Consider the following 14,129-nt stretch of genomic DNA (forward strand, 5'->3'; position numbering starts at 1 on the left):
TTTTTCCCCCTCTCTTGCTACTTGCTCCGGATTGTTTTACTGATGGGAGACCAGGGAAAGAACATTTCAAAACAGTAAACCTCAATGGCAAGTGCTACTATCTTGAGAACTATGGGCCAGGCATTGAGCTAAGCTCTCCATGCTCGCTGTTGCACTTGCTGCTCACCAAGTGAGGAGGAGGGACAATGTCACTCTATCTGTAAGGTGTGGCTGGAAAAAATGGAGACTTCGGAGATTAAGAAATTTGCCCAAGTGCACATGACCATCAATGGTTCATGAGCCTAGATTTCATGCAAGTCAGCCTGACAGCAAAGTGGGATCTTAACCATGTGCTATGATACTCCACTGCTCCCATTAGATGGCGGGGGGGGGGGTGTAAAATTGGGGTGAGGGTGCAAATCAAAACCCCAGTGAGATAGCATTTCACATCTGCCAGGATGGTTTTAGTAATTTTTTAGTTAAAAAAAAAATAACAAGGAGCAGCAAGGATGTAGAGAAATTGGAACTGGGAATAGAAAATGGTGCGGCTACAGCGGAAAACAGTCTGGCAGCTTTTCAAAAGGGGAAACAGACTCACCGCGCCACTCAACACTGCCACTCCTAGGTGCACACTCGAGAACTGAAGACACAGCCACACAAAAACCTGTACACAGATGTTCCCGGCAGCATTGTTAATGACGAGCAAACAGCGGGAACAGCTCAAACGTCCACCCGCTGACGAGCAGAAAAAACAAAACGTGGTCTATCCACACAGGGGGATGTTACTCAGCAATGAAAAGGAACGGCACCCGCTGCAGTATGCATGGACTCGGAAAACGTTATGCAGGTGAAGCAAACCCACTACAAAAGACCAGATATGGCAGATTTCATTTATGTGACATGTCCAGAATAGGATAATCTAGAGGGACAGGAAACAGATGAGTGGTCACCAGGAACTAGGGGCTGGGGGACTGGGAAGTGACTGTTAATGGGTACAGAGCTTCTTGTTGAACCGAAGAATAAGTTCTGGAGTTACATCCTGGGAATTGTTGTACAACCTAGTGAATGAACATCCTAAAGTCCATCGAAAAGTACACTTTAAAATGGTGAAATTTATGTTATGTGAACTATACCTTAACTTTCAAAAAGCAGCTCCGGGTCAGATGCAGGGCTCCCTGAACACTGGACAGCAGGGAGCCACTGGGCTTCTCTAAGAGGGACGGCGGCGGCATGAGCGCCATGGGACATACCAGGGCTCGGCACACAGCAAGCGTTCAGTGAACATTAGCCCTCCTGTCCCCTCCCTCTACCCACCCCCCAATTCAAGACCAAGCCTCCTTGTCTCCTGAGGGGGCAAAAATAGCTGTTTTCTGTTAAGATCCTAATGGAAAACCCATCTGTTTTGGTCTAAACCACTCCCGCCGTTAGCTCCTCCGGTTGTCTTCCGGAGGACGCTGGATGCTAGACAGTTCATCTCAGCATCTCCAAAGCGTCCTCCTCCTCCGCCTCCACCTCCCCCGTCTCCCTGCTCTCCTCTTCCCCTCCTCCTTCCCCTCCTCTCCCTTTTCCTTCCCAGATCGCACTTTATCCAACAATGTAACCTGGCCATTAAATCCTATGCTTCCCCATCTCCATTTCCCTCTTTCTCCCTCCTCCTCCCTCCGCCGCACCCACGCAGCAAGGAGCCCAGGATAAAGGAGTCAGCTTATCCTGGGATCTAACCCCAGCTCCCATCCTGCCGACTCTCTGGCCAGAGGCATGTCCTCCATGTTCTCCCTGCCCCGACAGCAATAACTCCCAGGGTCCGTCTGAGGACAGTGTTCACGAAAGTGCTCAGCAGATGCCCAGCACATCCGCTGCCCTCAGTAAGTTACAGCTCCCGCAGCCCCTGCCGTCAGAGCGCAGCGACAGCCTGTTGCACAAGGGCTGGTCCTTATTCCTCTAATCGCAAATATTTTAGGAACTATATAAAGTGACAAAATCCTTTCTTCAAATTTGTCCGAGAAATGTCTTGACAGTAGGAAGATTCTTCCAAGAAATGTCCCAAATGCCATTGTTAAGGGGGATTTTGGGGTCAGCAAATACCAAGCGAGCTGCCTCTCGGAGCCTGGGTGGGGATTTCCCACGAAGCCCGGCCCCCAGCTGAGTCACTGGGGGCGAGGTTGTCTAACTGCAGCCATCCTCCGGCCGCGGCTGCAGAGCTTTGCGGCTCCAAACACCGGCGAACGGGAAGTTCTCCTGCAGCCCAGAGCTCTCGAGGTTTGTCCATTGGGGGCATGTGGCGGGGCGCCGGGTGGGGGAGTCAATTCTGCCTGGGGCGAGAGCAGACGCTCTGTTTTCTTTGTACATTTCTAGACTTTTCCCCCTTCAAATTGCTAATAACATCTCTTCCATAGCCCATTAAATAAAGATCAAATAGAAATCTCTAAAGAGATTTTCTTTCCACTCCTTGGTTTTTATACTAGATGGGCTTCAAATCTCAAAATGGGCACCTATGTCTATTAAGGAAATGGGCACGGCATAGGAAAGAGAGTCAATAATATTGTAGTGACTGCGTGGTGCCAGGTGGGCATTGGGCTTATGGGGGGGTCACTTTGTGAGCCATGGGAATGTCTAACTGCTGTGTTGTACACCTGAAACTACTGTAAGACGGACTGTCAACTGTCCCTGAAAAGCGAAAAAAGTATTTTATTGTGATAAAGAGTTGAGCGGAGAGGTGTTTCAACGTTTCAGCACCGAGTTGTGGAAGTGTGTATCTGCCGTCAGCCAAATGGCACTAGAGAGCGCTGCTCATTCTGCTGGGTTGTTAGGTGCCCCTAACAGAGTCTCTTTGTAAGGCTTGTATTTCAGGGGCAGCAACAACTGGCGTGGCTGAAACCTGGATGCTAATGCCAAGTGGCCATGAAAGTCCCCAAAAGTTTTGCTGCTGTTATTTCTGTGTTTTGGCAAAACGTGTTGGAGAGTGCACCCCCCGACTGAGGCAAGCCTGCACGGGGCTCTGGGCTCCGTCACTCTTGTCCTGTCACAGGAGCTTCTGTGAATGGGCTGCCTCCCCTTCACTGGTTGTTCCTGAAAAACGCCGGAGTTGTGGTCCTGTGGACTTGTGTAGGTTGTGGCTGAAACGTGTAAGTCTGAAAGGAGGAACCACCTCATTCTCGTAAATGTTTACCTTTTGCAGACAGCTATTTGTGAAGCAGTGACCTCAGTTAAAATTCTCCTGGAGCCGGCTCTGCTACTACCGTGTCTGCGCAGGGCTTCATCATGGGACATAGGTGTTACAACCTCGTGGCTGCCGTGCTGCTGGTCATGAATTTCAAGAGGGCGCAAGCCACGCAGGACTTCTGCAGTAACTGTCCAGCTGGTGAGAACTGAAGCAGCGTGTGTGTCTGAGCTCTGTGCAAACGACCTTTTCCTCAGTCTTTTACACATGCTACATCTTAGCTATGTGAACAAGGCCATGTCCCTTAATTCTGGTGCCCCCAACTTAGTCATCTAGGGACAATGAGAGACCCTATTTCATATGATGGGCTCCCAACAGTGCACAGCACATGGCAAGACCTCAGCAGGTGTTAGCTTATGCGTGAGCCCCTCTGCGCCCACGGGGGCCCAGCAGGGGACAAGCGGCGGGGAGGGGGGGCGGGAAGGGGGTGGGAGTGACCAGAGCGGGGTGGAGGTGGCGGGGGAAGGCAGGCAGACACACTTACCCACAGCGTTGATCTCAGGGATGGCCTTATTCAACAGAGAAAGGAAACCATTTTCTTCCTGTTGACTTATTTGTTGCAATATCTATACTTTGTTATTCTTATTTCAGAGGTTTTACTGAGGGCAATCTTGCAAATATTTACTTTTAAAAAGCCCATCAACAAAATAAACTCTAGCCCCTTGGCACCTGGAAAACAGACTGTTGTTCCATGTCCTAGTTTTCTTGCGAGCATCACGATGCTTCGGGTGCCAGCCATCCGTTGCCAGATGTGCACAGCTGTGATCTACCTCTCAGGTACTTTCTGCGGGAAAGACAAGACTCAGATTTGCGTTCCCTGTCCTTCAAATAGTTTCTCCAGTGCCAGCGGACAGAAGGCCTGTGACATCTGCCGGCTGTGTGAAGGTATGGCTTCCGGGATGTGTCCTCCTGTCGGGCAGGCGCTGGGAAGCCTGGGTTCGGTCCCCTAGGTTGCTGACTCTCCTGACAGTCAGGTGGCAGGTGGCGGGTGCCCTGCCCGCAGGCAGGTCCAGTAAAGTAATGAATGGTACCTGCAAGTATTTGTGGATTGAGCTTTTTAAATATGAGAGGAAACATTCATCTGGTAAGGGAGGAAATTTTTATCAGCAAAATGTGAAAATGTCTTGCACTGGGATTCAGAAGAAAACTTTATACTCTGAGGTCATTGGAGTAATTAAGTAGAGCGAGAGTGGTTTTTTCTTGCAGCGCGTAAGTCTGCTTCCTGGATTTGGAGGTCAAGTGCCATGTAACACTGGGGGGCTTTGCAGGTGTCTTCAGGACCAAGAAGGTGTGCTCCCCCACCAGCAACACAGAGTGCGAGTGCATCTCGGGGTTCCACTGCCGGGGGGCCAGCTGCATCATGTGTGAACAGGACTGTAAGGAGGGTCAAGAATCGACCGAATACGGTAGGTGCGCACTTCCCCCGTCTCCTGCGAGTTTGTTATCTAGACGAACGCCATTGGCTTCAGCCTTAGACCTTTTCTTTTTTTTTTGTCTTTTAAAAATTTATATAGCACAGATTCACTGTGGCACATTTACAAGCTCATAGCATACAGAATAATCTCTCTTAATAAGCCAAAGAAAGAAATAACATACTCCCAATAAAAGGCAGACTAATCACATGAGCCAGGCAAGGGAGAGGAAGGAATACAGCCCAAGGCTAACGTGAGGTACGCCTTGTCATGCACGAAGGCGCCCAGCGGAGGCGACCCGCCGGAGCTGACCGCCAGCTGCCCGCGCACTGCTGCGCTCTCGATCTTTGACTATCGAATAAAGCATAGGTTTGTGGAACCCAAAAGTAACAAGCAATAAACCACTGAGTCAAGGACAATATGTGATATTTACAAACTACTTTTCAGCCAATGGCAATAACTAGGAATCACATTTGTTATTCGCCAGGCCCATACGTGTCATCCTTTCTGTACATACAGACACAAGACTGTGTACGATTGGAATGAAAACATCCGTCATCTTAGAGTTTGGTTTCAAGGATCATTGGCCAACCTGTGTAGATGGCATTACCTTAATGACTTTATTACGTGATTATGTTCATCACAGGGAAAGGGACGAAATGATGGAAAGTCTCCCTTTTTAATTATCGCTTTAATTTTTATGCAAGGGTGTAAAGACTGTGACTTCGGGACATTTAATGATGGGAAGCACGGCATCTGTCGACCCTGGACGGAGTATGTATAATTTTCTTTTGCTCACAAAGTGACAAATGTGGGTTAATTTTTTAAAGACAAAGAATGTTATCATTGAAGCTTTTAACAATCTGCCAAGGATGGACATAGAATAAGGTGCTGCTGGGCATTGTGGGAACAGTGTGGGGTGACAGCAACTTAGTACACAAAGTGGATGTCTTCTCCAGAAACGATGCCCTGGGCGTCCAGATCAGCGTCACCGGCAGGACTTTGTCCCTGTCTTCCCAGGGTGTCCTTCTCTGTCCTCCCAATCTCTTTGCGCCTTTCACCTTCCCTGCCAATCAGCTCACCTTTAAGTGGGTGATGTCCTGAGAATGAGAGTCAAGTGTGCCACTCCCCTGCAAGACATCGCGCGTCCTTGGGCAAACAAGGCCACCACAGGGAGTAGGGACAGCCACCAGGGCATGTTGGGATGTTCCCGTTGACTCGTGCGACTGGAGCTCCTCAACGCGCGGCGTGCAGACAGGCGCTGGCTCCAGCTCGCCCGGCCCGCAGCGCGAGCGCGCAGGCGCTGACAGCGAGCGGGGAGGCGCTTCCAAGGCAGACTGGCGTCCTGTCCTCTGCCAACTCTACAGAAAGAAATTTCAGTCTTGTATTTTATACGCCCTCACTCCTGTTTCATTTGCTTTTCTTACTAGAAAATCATTTTTATTATTTTACATTTACATTGTTATGTTTTACAAAAGTATACAGCTGGTGAGTAACAGATTAGAAAGGTTATTTTGTCTTTCATCACAAACCATTCAGAGCGGTCAATGAGTCTGCACAGAAAGTGGGACTGAGCTGGGCTTTGGAGAGTGAGCGGGTGGGTGGGCGTTAGTCTGCGGGGCAAAGGAAAGACGGCGGGCCGCCGAGGGCGATGACGCCCCCTGGGCCCGGGACAGCGCACCCGAGGGTGAGGGACTCCTGACCCCGACGCTAAGTTGTCTGTCCCTCATACGCCCAAGCAGTCGGGGTGGCGGTGGCAGACTAGCCAGGCAACAGGCTCCGCTGTCACGGGAGGAAGCCTCGGGGGGAGGAAGAACCCAGTCAGGCCAGCGAGTGGGCTGAAGGGCGGAGAGCCACCCAGGCTGAGCGGGCGCCGCAGGAGGCCAGGGGGTCCGGCGGACGTTTTTCAAACTGTCCTGATGGACCCAGACCCGCACGCCTTAGTGACTGGGCTGCCTCGCTGGGTGGAACATGTCAGTGTTTTTAATGAGAATGATCTATAGCTAAATTAATTATTGAAACTCTTTTCATGGGACTAAGCTGTTCTCTGGAAGGAAAGACCATACTGATCAATGGGACAAAGGAGAGTGACGTGGTGTGTGCGCCAGTCCCGGCCGACCTCTCTCCAGGTACGTCCTCAGCCGCGTGCTCACCTCTGAGACAGAATCGGGCAACTGGTCTGTTGCTGTCAAATCAATGGGGCCATGCCCTGGCCCTCCCCGCTGGAGCCTGTCTCGCCGCGATGTCCTGAGGCCTCGCGCCTCTGCGGATGCCCGGCACCCCCCGCCCCACCGCCTCCCCCTATCCTGGCATCAAGGGACCTGCTGGGTGTTTAAGCGCTTGTCACTTAGCCTGAGGCACGCGTTAGTAAGCAGAGCAAGGCGGACTCAGCCCGAGCAGCACCACAGCCTCAATACAGCCGAGGGGAGGTGATGATAGAGTCCTGCATTTTTTGTATGAAATACAGAAAGGCCAAATATAGAAAAGCCAAAGCCCCTAATTTCTCTGGGCCTCAAGGGAAATTACTAAGGTTTAAAGAAAAAACAAAAACAAAAACGTTTTCTTAACACACAGGCAAGTTTACTAAGTGAGCTGGTTGGAGGTGCCCAAGGAACCGCTCCTCCTCATGACTAGGGTTTGCGAGTGTAAGTACAAACGGAAGGACACTTCCCGAGTGACACGCACCTCTCCTTCCGCTCTTCTCCAAGGTCAGCCGGCCCAGGTCAGATTCCTCCTCATGCTGGTGGTGACGGCGCTGCTCCTGCTGCTCTGCCTCGCGGTCTGGTTCTTTGGGCTCCGGCACGGCCGCAGGAGGCTGCTGTACATACTCAAGCAACGTAAGGTTCACGTGCGCGTGCCAGACAGGAGCTCTCTGGGGGTCAGGCTTTCTGCAGTAGAAAGGAAAAGGGGGCGATCTGTTGGAGTTCTAGAAGCTGGGTCAGGATAGCGCCGTGCTTACCAAGCACAGGCTGTTTTGCCCCAAAGGGGACATTTGGCAATGTCTGGAGACAGTTCTGGCTGTCACTACTCAGGGGGATGGTGGGAGGAAGGCTTCTGGCACCTACTGAGTGGTCAGTAATGCTGTTCAACGCCCTGCAAGCACAGGCTGACCCCACAGCCAAGAGTCTTCAGCCCCAAATGTCACTAGTGCCAAAGCCAAGAGCTGGCGATAGCAGAACATAATGCAGGGGTTGTAGGAAAATGACCATTGAAGTGCGTAGCTCTGTGTGTGCATGTATGTGCACATGTGTGCGGCCAGGCAGTTGTGCACACAGGACACTGGCAAAGAGGAATCAGAAAATAACGTTCGCCCCATTGAGCCCTGCCCCTCGGGCTGGCTGATGGCCTTAATCCGAGCCGGACCCGCAAGGGGGCGGCATGGAGAGGCCAGAGCGCGTCTGAGGAGGCTCAACGAAAGGGCCCCGGAGACGCCGGTCTGGATTGCACGGTCTGGATTGCACAGGAAATTGCAGTGATGCGCTTCCTTCACGGAGCTAAGACGCCGCTTCCTTAAGGAACTTGGCACGTACCCAGCAAGAGTCCGCACTCACTCCATGAAACCTATTAGCATTTACCCAAAACAGTTTCTGCATAGGGGCAGCCTGGTTTTTGTCTTCATGGAGGACGGACCCAGAGAGACAGGCTAGACTTGGTAAGAGGGATCCGTCTACAGGCGGAGGCCCCGAGAGCACTCTGCTGGGACCCGAAATGTTAAAAGTAGAGCAGGGGCAGTGGTAGTCAAGTCTTACCTAAAGATGCGCTAAGCTAATTTGTATAAAGGGTCTTTTGAAAACAATATAAAATTTCTTTACACCCTGGCCGGTGTGGCTCAGTGGGTCGACTGCCGGCCTGCAAACACAAAGGTCTCCAGTTCGATTCCCAGCCAGAGCACACGCCTGGGTTGCGGGAAAGGTCCCCTGTTGGGGGCACGTGAGAAGCAATTGATCGGTGTTTCACACATTGATGTTTCTTTCCCTCTCTTTCTCCCTTCCTTCCTCCTCTCTCTAAAAAATAAATAAGGAAATAAATCTTTAAAAAACACACATACAGTATTTTTTAAAAAATCTCTTTACACAGTGCAGGACAACACACAGGGGAAAATGCACCCCTGTGAAGTGTAGCAAGTTGTTGTCGAAGGAGCACCTGCACCACCCTCCCCAGATCATGAAACAGAGGGGCCCTCGCTCCCCAAAGCCCTGACGCCCTCCCTTCCAGATGAAAACACTCCCCCCACCAGTGCTAACCACACCTAGAACTCGAGGGTATTCATTTCCTTGCTCTTATGTATAGTTTGGCTACATAACAACAGTTTAATTTGTTGGCTTGTGAACTTCTACAAGCGTAATCACATGTATCTATTCTATGTTTTCTGTATTTAGCCTATCCTTTCTGTATCTACCTTTTTTCCTGCAACGTTGTATGCTTATGACACACTCCTGTGTTGCATTTACCCTCATGTATTTCTCTTGTTGAATGACTGTATCACTGTTCGTTGATTCTCTTCTAATACTGATGGACACTGCGGTTATTTCCAGCCTGGGGCTGTTAAACAGACAATGGTGTTCCAGAGTTTTTGTCTACTTGTCTCAGTCCACATACGGTACATGTCTCTGCGTTGTTTTTTGTTTCACTTAGAAATAAAATTGCTGAGTCCTTAGTAGGTCGGCCAGGCTGTTTCCCAGAACGGTGGGACCCCGTGCCCTGGCTCCCTGTGCGCCAGTCGCGGCTGACACTTGCGTTATCAGGCTTCTTCGCTTTTCTCTCTCTCGTGGGAGGCGGGTAGATCTCACCGCAGTTTTCATTGGCATCTCCCTGGTGTCTAGTGAGACGGGACTATCTTCCATGGTGTATTGACCATTTGCGTTTCCTCTTTTGCAAAGTGCCCGAGCAAGTCTTTTGAGCATTTTTCTACTGGGCTGTCTGTCCTTTTCTTATTAACATACAGGAACCCTTTAGGCCTCCGTTCCTGGGCTGTTGCTCTTTTTCCGCTCTGTGGTTTGCTCATCGATTCTCTTTGGGAGGTCTACACCTTTGATTTAAACTTCTGGGCTCCCACTGAAACCTCTCATATAAAGAGCAAACCATCTCATCTTCACCCAAGCTGCAAAAAAAGTTCTTTATCAGATGATTTTCAAAAGTATTTATGGGTAACTTGTGAGTTGCAATGGAACTGTATTCCATTTTTTTAAAATTGAGTTTATTTTTAGAAGCTCTCTATTTTGAAATGATTGTAGACTCACAGGAAGTTCTAAACGCTGTGCAGAAAAGTCTCACGGGCCATACACTGGGTCACATTCTCTGTAACTATAGTGCGATATCAAAAGCAGGCAAGTGACATTGGTACCCTGAGTGCGTATACTTCTGTGTCACTGTGTTCCACATGTAGATGGGTATAAACACCAGTATGATCAAAACACAACACCCCATGACCGCAGAGGTCTCCCTCCTGCTTGTCCTTCATGTTCACATCCACGCTCTCTCCCCTACCGTCCCGTAGCCCTGGCACCACAAATCTGTTTTCTATCTTTACAATGCTGTCATTTCAAGAATGCTACCTATCAATGGAATCATACAATATACAGATGGATCATGAACATAGAACCTTTTGAGATCGGCCTTTTTATCATGCACTTTAATGCCATGGAGAGGCAGCCAAGCCATTGCGTTTCCATAATTCACTCTTTTTATTGCGGGCTCGTCCCCTGGGCCAGCCTGCATCCTGCTGCCCCCGGAGAGGCACCGCGCTTGTTCCCAGTTTTTGACTATTGCACTGAAAGGTACGCTGACGGGCTTTGTCCAGGTTTTGTGTGGACCTCAGTTTTCATATCTCCAAGATAAATGCCCAGGAGTGCACTTGGAGTTGTAGGGTCAGAGCATGTTTAGTTTTTTAAGAAACGACCAGACTATTTTCCAGAGAGCTGCACCATTTGCCGTTCTCCCAGCAACGTATGAATGATCCAGCTTCTCAGCGCCTGGCTGAGACCGCATCGCCACGGTCTCCTATGCCAGCTTCTGAAGGCACACAGGGACTCGCTCGTAGCCTTGGTCTGCCTGTCCCCGAGAGCTGAGCACCTTCCCACACTCTTATTTTCCATCTGCCTATGTTCTTCAGGGAAATGTTCCTTCATGTTTTCTGCCCTTTTTCCAACTGAAGTGTTTGTTTTCTCATAGACACTTGAGAATTCTTTTTTTAAAAAAAGGTTTTATTTATCTATGTTCAGAGAGAGGAGATGGGAAGGAGAAAGAGATGGAAAGAAACATCAATCATCGATGTGTGAGAGAAACATCAATTGGTTGCCTCCTGTTTACCCCCAAAAGGGGACCCAGTCCACAACCCAGGCATGTGCCCTGACTGGAAACCAAGCCGGTGACCTTCCAGTTCTCAGGCCAGTGATCAATCCATGGACTGAGCCACACCAGCCAGGGCGACATTTGAAATCCTTAATGTCTCCTAGATGTGAGCCCTTTGTCAGGCAATGTATCCCGCAAGTGTTCGCTCCTGGTCTTTAGCTTGCCTTCCCACCCTCCTCGCAGGGTCTTTTGCAGAGAAAAATATTTTAATTTTGATGAAGTCCAGTTTCTGTTTTTTGTTTTTTCATTTTTGGAGTCATGGCTAAGAATGCTCCGCCAAGTCCTAGGTCTCAAAGGTTTAGATTTTCTCTTACGTTGTCTTCTAAATGTGTTACATTTAACTCTGTGGTTCATCTTCAGTTAAGTTTTGTGTAAGGTGCGAGAGGGTTAGATGCAGATTTTTGTTGTTGTTTTGGCCCATGGCTGCCCAGTGGCCCCAGCACTGTTTGTTGAAAACATTACCCGCCCCCCATCAAGCTGCTTCGGTGCGTTTGTCACCCAGCTGCGCGTGGGGTCCCTCTCGTCTGTCCCACTGATTCCCACAGTGGGGCAGATTCTGTGTTCTTGCACCAGGCCACACAGTCTGGGTTACTGTGGCCAAGGAAGGCCTTAAAGCCGGGTAGAGGTTCAATTCCTCCCGCTTCGTTCTTTTTCAGACTTGCTTTAGCTATTCTAGTTCCTTTGCGTTTCTGTTTTTGGATAATCTTGTATGATCTACAGAAAGTCAGCTGGGGTTCTGACAGCGACTGTGTTAAACCTGTGCGTCAGCTGGGGGAGAATGGACACCTTTGCTACCTTAAGTATTCCGGTCTCAGGAACACAGTGGGTCTCTCCATTGCTCTATAGTTCCTTTGATTTATTTCATCTTCATTTTGTAGTTTTCAGGATACAAGTCCTGTACATGTTTTACTAAATTTAGGTCTTAGAATTTAATTTTTTAAAACAACTCTAAATGGTATTTATCCTAAATTTTGGTCTCCATGTGTTCATTGTTATAGGAATATAACTGATGTTTGTAGATTGGTTTTATATCCTGTTATTTGGCTGAACTCATTTGTTAGTTGTAGGAACAGCTTGTAGATTTCTTGGGATTTTCTGTATAGGCCATTAGGTCATCTGCAAATAGGGAAGTTTTGTTTTTTCTTTCTCTATCCATATGCTTTTATTTCCTTTTCTTGGCCTATCATGCTGGTTAGAACCTCCAGAACTACGTTGGATAAGAGTGGAGAAGTGAACATCCTTGCCCTGTTTCTAATTTTAGGGGGAAGCATTTAGTTTTCAACAGTAAGTGTGATGTGAGCTGTAGATTTTTAGTAGATCTTTATCGGGTTGAGGAAGTTCCTCTTCTATCTTCAGTTTTCTGAGAAGTTTTTGAAGAATCATGAATGAGTGTTGAATCATGTCACATGCCTTCTCTGCATCAATTGATATGGACATGTGATTTTCTTCTTCATCCTATTAAGATGACGGATTGCACGGATTCATTTTTTTAATCCTTACCCAAGGACATGCTTATTGATTTTAGAGAGAGGAGAAGGGAGGAAGGGAGAGAGGGAGAGAAACATTGATTGGCTGCCTCTTGTACATGCCCTGCCCAGGGACCGAACCTGCAATGTAGTCATGTGCCATGACTGGGAATCAAACCCACAACCTTGCAGCCCATGGGCTGACAGTCAACCAACTGAGCCACGCTGACCAGGGTCGCAGATTCATTTTTGAATATTGAGTCAGTCTTGCACCCATGGACTAAACTCTGCTTGCTCGTAGTATGTAATTCTTTTTCTAAGTGGCTAAATTGTATTTGCTAATATTTTGTTAAGAATTTTTGCAGTTATATTCCTGAGAGATACTGATCTGTAGTTTTCTTTCCTAGTACTGTCTTTGTTTGGTTTGGGAATCAGAATAATACCGGTGTCAAAAACTAAGTTGAGACATGACATCCCATTGGTATTTCTAAATAAGTCTTGCCAGTTTTTCATAAATTCTTAGAGATAGCGCAGTTTTGGGGATTTGGTTATTTTTTTGTCCTAAGCATGTAAAATTGAGGTAGGGCCTTTTACTTTATCAGGCTACAAAAATATTTGCTTCAGATTAAATTTGTCCAGCAGTAACACTAGTGCTTTATACCGATGTGTAAAAGAAAACCTGGAAGCTAGCATGGAAGTCAGCTCTTTGCCCATCAACTGACAGAAGTAGGGGCGCATCTCCAGCATCTTGGTGCTTCAAGCACTTCCTGCAGAAGAAGCTGTCTCATGCGTAACTTTAGTGACCTTTGCTGAAACTAGTTATGTGTGGGACATGACACGTTTTATGCACTAGTGATTCATGCTCAAGAGTATATTTTTAGCCATTGTATAAAACAAAGAATATAATTTTTCAGAACCACTAAAAATATTAGGTAAAAAGAAAAATATCTTCAATAATCCTGAGAAAAAAGCCCACATTTGCCATTACCTCTCTTATTGATGACGTGGTTCTCGTTAAAGGGAAGAGTGTTTGCTTGTTAGAGACGTTTGTTCCACGGCTCTGAGTTCTAGAGAACGAATGTTAAATGCTTCAAACAGACAGCCAAAGATAAGTATCTTTGAAATTACTTTTTAGCATTTATGAAGCCAGTGCAAACTGCCCAAGAGGAAGACAGCTACAGTTGCAGGTTTCCGGAAGAAGAGGAAGGAGAAGGATGCAAACTGTGAATGGACATGCCGGAGGCTGTTGGGACCCCTCCACCGCAGCTTTCTGTACTGGAAAACCCCGACCCGGATAATACCCAGGATCACGCCCAACAAGTTTCTTCTATAATGTTTATTTTATTTTATTTTATTTTATTTTATTTTATTATTTTTCTCTATTCACTTATTTGAGAGAGAAAGAGAGGGGGAGAGAGAGAGAGAGATCATTTTGCTGTTCCAGTTATTTATGCATTCAATGGTCAGTTCTTGTATGTGTTCTGACTGGGGGTTGAACCCTCAACCTTGGTGCATCAGGACGACTCCAACCAAACGAGCTACCCCGCCAGGGCCTCATTTCTTCTAAATGCTAATGAGTCAGCCTTTAAAAACATCATTTTTGACAGAACAAGGATGGGACAGAGCTGGTGGTAAAGGGGCATTTTCTAGACAGTACTTGACAGATTTGGGCTGGTTTTTTGAAATTCAAAGATAATTATA

At 48.0% G+C, this 14,129-nt stretch overlaps 1 protein-coding gene across 1 annotated transcript; it reads left to right on the forward strand.

Annotated features, from left to right (window-relative positions):
• Positions 1-3,240: 3,240 nt before the first annotated feature.
• On the forward strand, positions 3,241-13,655 carry TNFRSF9 (TNF receptor superfamily member 9). The gene is made up of 7 exons (XM_054579658.1): positions 3,241-3,340; positions 3,977-4,084; positions 4,468-4,605; positions 5,319-5,385; positions 6,652-6,788; positions 7,320-7,448; positions 13,564-13,655. The coding sequence occupies exons 1-7, from the start codon at positions 3,241-3,243 to the stop codon at positions 13,653-13,655; spliced, it is 771 nt and encodes a 256-aa protein (XP_054435633.1).
• Positions 13,656-14,129: the final 474 nt, after the last annotated feature.

Source organism: Pteronotus mesoamericanus, unplaced genomic scaffold (genome assembly GCF_021234165.1).
Source record: "Pteronotus mesoamericanus isolate MK-2021 breed Mesoamerican mustached bat unplaced genomic scaffold, CSHL_Meso_final contig_557, whole genome shotgun sequence".
NCBI lineage: Eukaryota > Metazoa > Chordata > Mammalia > Chiroptera > Mormoopidae > Pteronotus > Pteronotus mesoamericanus.